The sequence below is a fragment of the Mycetomoellerius zeteki genome, unplaced genomic scaffold (assembly GCF_001594055.1).
Source record: "Mycetomoellerius zeteki isolate Tzet28-1 unplaced genomic scaffold, Tzet1.0 scaffold865, whole genome shotgun sequence".
In the NCBI taxonomy this organism is placed as follows: domain Eukaryota; kingdom Metazoa; phylum Arthropoda; class Insecta; order Hymenoptera; family Formicidae; genus Mycetomoellerius; species Mycetomoellerius zeteki.
In genome coordinates, this window is record NW_017257898.1 from 1 (window position 1) to 5,856 (window position 5,856).

At 34.6% G+C, this 5,856-nt stretch overlaps 1 protein-coding gene across 1 annotated transcript; it reads right to left on the reverse strand.

Annotated features, from left to right (window-relative positions):
• Positions 1-436: 436 nt before the first annotated feature.
• Positions 437-3,394, reverse strand: LOC108730232 (zinc finger matrin-type protein 2). The gene is made up of 5 exons (XM_018459799.1): positions 3,298-3,394; positions 2,781-3,001; positions 1,085-1,158; positions 860-1,005; positions 437-778 (listed from the first exon to the last, which is right to left on the reverse strand). The coding sequence occupies exons 1-5, from the start codon at positions 3,304-3,306 to the stop codon at positions 635-637; spliced, it is 594 nt and encodes a 197-aa protein (XP_018315301.1). The 5' UTR covers positions 3,307-3,394; the 3' UTR covers positions 437-634.
• Between the last annotated feature and the right edge of the window lie 2,462 nt (positions 3,395-5,856).

Below are 5,856 nucleotides of genomic sequence, written 5' to 3' on the forward strand. Positions count from 1 at the left end.
ACCCGTGAAAGCCTCAAGAATATTAATTAAGAAAAGTATCGAGAGAGAGAGAGAGAGAGAGAGAGAGAGAGAGAGAGAGATGTTAAATTTTATTTGCACTAATTCGTAAATTTTATTTTTACACATACGCATACTCTTTCAGCATTAGTCGAGTATGAAGTCCTGCATTTTTGAAAGATATAAAATCATCAAAGATACAAAGTTGTTTCAAAATATACTTAAATTATTTATATTACCCAATTTAATTTGTACCCAAATAATTAATTTCAATTAATCTTAATTACTTAGTTACAATTAAATTATTTAATTACTTAATTACAATTTGAGTTCGTTTATTTGTTACGCACGTTCGTATTAATTGTTACTCACGTTAGTGAGACTATAATGTGATAGTTTTCTTACTTATCTTAAAAAAATACGAAACTCTTGTAACAATGATGGAAAAATAAAAAATCATTGTAAACATTCACAAATCGTATCCTTAGTTCCAAAGATTTAGAATTAAAACTATTTGTCACCTATTTGTTTTCACTTGTCTTCAAATCATATATCTATATGATTCGGTCGCGACCTTCTTCAAAGAATATTTTCTTCTTCAAGTAATTGCTCATGAACGTTCGACCACTGCAATTTGTCACTTTTTTTTCGAGCCGAAGCCAGAGAATCCCATAATTGCGGCCATTTCATCAGAAGGTCCTGCGTCATCCTCGGACAATTCCTCAATCTTCCTCTTCTTATCCTTTCGCTTCTCCTTTCTATACTCTTTGATTTTTTCTTCCTAATAATAGAAATAATCTTGTAAAAAAATTACACAACGCGCACGCGAAAAAAAATGCTTAAAGAACAATCTTAAACAAACCTCTTCCTTCAGCTCCTTCACTCTTTGTTCCAAATCATAATCTTTCTTTTTTTCTTCAAGTTTCTTTTTGTTTTGTGCAAATCTTGCCTTAACCTGATCCAATGTAGATCGCTCTATCTTCATGGACATACCAAGATTACGTTGATCTGATTAAAAATTAAAAATTAAAATTAAAATAAGAAAATATTTTAATTCTATTATAATTTCTGAATTATTTAAATTTACGTTTTGTCCCATTGATATGGTCCAAGAAATTAATTGAATCTTTGACAACACAGTCGCAAACATTGCAGTAGTATCTATGGAAAAATATGAGAATAATGTTAGAATTATGATCAATTACAAATTCTGTGCACAAAAATAAATACATTATAAAAATATAAAATATACGATATTGTATTATTACATACATATTCAACTTTAATAGACAGTATATAAATAATTAGATAGTATATAATAAAATTATAGATTGTTTTATATACAGGGTGTTTCCAAATTAAATGGCAAAACTTCGGGAGCGTGTAGAGGAGTAAAAAACTAAGAAAAAAAGTCCTATAGACATATGCTCCTTACTTTTACAGTTCGCCAAATTGTTTGTGGTGACACTCCCAATACAGCCGACGCATTCCGAACGCTGGTCTCAGGATGATTGTCAAAATGTTGTAAAATACGATTCCCTGCCTGCAAATCTCTTCGTAACGCTGCTTGAAATCGGTTGTTTTCTTGTCGAATTGAAAATGATCCAGTCTCTCGCAATCTATTAAATGTCAACATAAACACTCTTCGGTTTGGCACTCTTCTGTTTGGAAATCGTCGTGCATATTCTCGCACCGCCTTTAAAGCATTACCGTTGCAGAAACCGTATACAAAAACCATATCAGCATATTCACTATTAGAATACGTACGCGGCATATTGCAAAAGACAAAATTCATCTACTGTTAAAGGCTTTCAAAGAGCGACTGACAAATTCATAACAGAAAGTGGAAAATGTAATCAAATATGTCGGTGCTAGATATGGCAAGAAATGTAAACATTTTTTTTCGATTTCTCTGAAACGGAGCAAAAACGAGCATATGTCTATAGGACTTTTTTTCTTAGTTTTTTACTCCTCTACACGCTCCCGAAGTTTTGCGATTTAATTTGGAAACACCCTGTATATTCATATTTCAATAAAAGTAAAAATAAAAGGAACAACCTCATATGGCCTTGAGCTTGACAAATGTTATAAAGGTCATGATCCTGAACAACATTCAAGAGATTTCAGCTGTCTATCAGACACCTTGGACAATGGTAAACTTTTAAGCCTTACAGTTTGAAAAGTACTTAATGAAAACGAATTTTATTATGTTTTAAAAAATAAACTCTTGAGCTACAAAAATTGATTTTTTAAAACGTATTTTGTAAGCTACAAGAGTATATAATGAAAAATGGAGGGTTCTATTTAAAAAATTTAAAGTGACTTTGCCTTGACCATCAAAACGCCACTCAAGATTAAAATAGTATCTTCTTATGTCTCCCTTGAAGTCATAAAACTTTTACCTCATGCGAATATATATATTGATAAATCAGTTTCAAAACAGCATTAGGCATATATCTGATATTACCACAAGTACTTTGTAATCTTACACCTGCATGTTGTTTAATTCTAGGGATTAGATACTATCCAGCTGTTAGGTTCTTTTTTCGAAAACTACAGTTTTAAAAGATTTTTACATAAATAATGTCTAAATACAATGCATGCAAGTGATGAAAGCGCTTATAATAGAAGAATCATTTCTATACAAAACTTCACATTCATCTTTTATAGAGAAATCAACGAATCTGAAGATATATTGAAATTAATGAGCTGCAGTATATATAATAATATAATTATTGTATATTTAATATTTTTTAAAAGATAGTGAGAGTTGTGAAGTTTACCCTCCGGTTTGTGATGATGGCGTATTTTTATTGATAACGACACTTTTTCCTAGTTTAGATTCGAGATCAACTTTATAATCTCTTTGCTTTAGCAATTCTCTTTTAACAGCTGGCTGCTTGGGAATTCCTAATTCTTCCTCTGCAATCTCATCTTGAAGTCTTTGAAGTGCAATCCTTTCATATTCTTCCCGATTCCATTTCCTTCGGTGATCATCAGGTCGCTATAAAACAAATTATATATTAAGAAGATAAGATTAATGTACATTAACACTAATGACATCGTAATCATGTAGTGTGTTCCGTGCATTTCTTAATAAATCTTAATTTCTATTAAATTGTGATATTTATTTGTGATATTTAAGTAAAGTTTTAAAAACATAAAATTGTATTAAATATCAATAACAAACTATGGAACTTAAAATAAAATATAGACATTAAGAATTAAGATATAAATAGATTGAGTAATATATAATTGAAATTCAACATTTACAATTATGAAACATAAAATTATAAATACCATAGACATGTTTGCATTATTTTCCTTTTCACAAAAACAAAATATTTATACGAGGTTAACACGCATATATCTATTTCACTTCTTCTTTCTGTCACAGTATAATCATAGAATATATGTCAAACACAGAGAAGTCTGTGATGTTGAAGAAACCCTCTAACAGAGACAGGCCATCAGGATGCCACTTTTGATTGGTTCGCCATTTCCTAAGACCGGAATCAGACTAGGCATTGAAGATTGAGATTGAAGATTGAAATTTGACCAATCAAAACAATAGAAGCTAAAATTCTGTCACGCTGCAATAATTTCATTTTGTCCAATAATCATTTTTTAAACAGACTTGCTTGCAGACCCGAATGCACGGGTATCTCTAGGGCTGTGTTCCAAAATTGACTGCCAATACTGAAAATCTATAGTGCACGTAACGTAAACTGTAGCATTTTCAGTGTTGGCAGTAAATTTGGAACACAGCCTAGAATAGAACGCACCTGACGCTTCTCCCCACCAACGGCAGCACGATTAGTGGAAGGAGACTTCGAAGACGACCATAGGTAAAAACCTAATGCGGGGTCTGCAATAGAAGTCGTAGCGGTCGTAGGGTCTTAAGTCGTAGAAAATTGACTAATCATAGTCGATTATTCTTTTCATATTCGACTGTGATTGGTTAATTTTCTACGACGTAAGAGAGTATCTCAGAGTAGTAGTGCGCATCGAGCAGTACAGTCGCGCTCAAAATCGTCGGCTCCTTCTATTCCAATCTATCGTTTCTAGTTTAAGCGCCACGTGCAAAATTCAATTTCTAAATAAAAAAGCATTAGTTCTTCTATTTTCCAATTTTAAAGGCGTTAACTCTTATCTCTAGATATAGAAGCGTTAATTCTAATTGTTTAATCCTAGGAGTAATTAGTAATTAATACACTACTTGTAGCCAATGTATCGGTATGAATCATTATAAAATATACACTTAAATAATTTAACTCGATTGAGCATTTTGTGGATTCCTCCATCTCCTCAATAACTTCGCGCAATATAATCAGGCGCTATCGAACATTCCGGGAGTGATCACTCGTACTAGTGAGAAAGAGAGAGCTGCCTGTTAGCAGGGCCCTGAACCAACAATCGATCCACCCTGGGGAGCTGCAGAGGCCTGTTGCACCGATCATCCATTTCCTTCGACATTTGGAAACACCAGGGGACGCCCATTCGAACATCTAAAGGTAAGAAAGTTTCATTTCATTCTCCGTTAACTGAGAACTCGCCGCGGATGAACCGTATAGCATATGTCCCGCGTTCGCGCGCCTCCTATTGATCCTCGACTCCTAGCGGTTAATCCTTAAGGGGATCTTAAACCGATTACCGAACTTGATCGAGGTCGATAGTGCAGACTTTTTTAAGGCGGTAGTCTGCTTTACAAGGTCAAAAAAATCGATTTTTTTTTTTATTGCTTAAATGCGATAGATAAACTATCCAAGAATATATTCTCAAAAGGATAAATTCCTATTCAAAGTATTTGTGACGGTCTGCTCCGAACGCGCGCCTGTCCCTCGATCCCCTTACCTGAAATATTACCTGGAAAAGGTTCAACGGCTTTTCAAAACAATACTTAGGAGCCTTTGCCGTGTGTGTCGTTGAGGATATTGAACTGTATGTACGTATGGGCCTCAGTTTAGGGCAGCAGCTTCGCAGCTGTTCGCGTCGTCGATCAGTTCTGTTCGAATTTTCGGCACGTTCACATTGTAGAAAATCATGTCAAGTTATCCGAAACATAAAAGAATGCAGGCCGATCGAAGCTCCAGGCCGCACAAACGTAAATTTCACGGTAATCGATACACACGCAATGATGACGACGAGGACTTAAACGAGAGTGCTAGCGCGAAAAAATTATCGACTTCAACGTCAGATGTCATAATAAATCCGCTTCATTATTATCGAATAGTGGACTTTTTGACGGTGTTTGGTGCAATTGCCGAAATTGTAATCTGCAGATCGTGTAAAGGGAATGTCAAATTTGAAGAATGTGGCCATCGGGGAGTAGGTTTTAAAATTATTGTGTCGTGCAGATGTGGTCGTAGAGAAATCAATTCTGGACCGCTAATAAATACCGGATATGAAATAAACCGTCGGATCGTTTTTGTTATGAGACTAATTGGCATTGGACGAGAAGGCTTGAATGTATTCTGTGGTCTTATGGACTTGTGCCAAGGCTTGACGAAATCATCGTACCAAAAGATAGTGCAGCACATTTATGCGGCGTCGGAAAAGATGTTCAAAATAATATGTCAGAAAGCGGTGAATGAAGAACGCGAGAAAAATGAAAATAAAGGACGAATCGCAAATCATTTAAAAGTTTCGGGAGATGGCTCCTGGAAGAAACGTGGCTTTACATCTTTATACGGTGTAACCACACTTATCGGATATTACTGTGGCAAAGTAGTTGACTTACTTGTAAAAAGCGCATATTGCCACGCATGTAGCATGAAGAAAAAAGAATTAGACGATGATGAATTTGATGAGTGGTATGACACACACAAAGATTCTTGCTCCTCAAATCACGACGGTTCA

Excerpts from the sequence above, each read along its gene's own strand:
- LOC108730232 (XM_018459799.1), bottom strand. Across the intron at positions 1,159-2,780 it reads CCATCATCACAAACCGGAGG|ATACTACTGCAATGTTTGCG; the intron begins GTAAACTTCACA and ends ATTTTTCCATAG. Across the intron at positions 779-859 it reads TGAAGGAGCTGAAGGAAGAG|GAAGAAAAAATCAAAGAGTA; the intron begins GTTTGTTTAAGA and ends TTCTATTATTAG.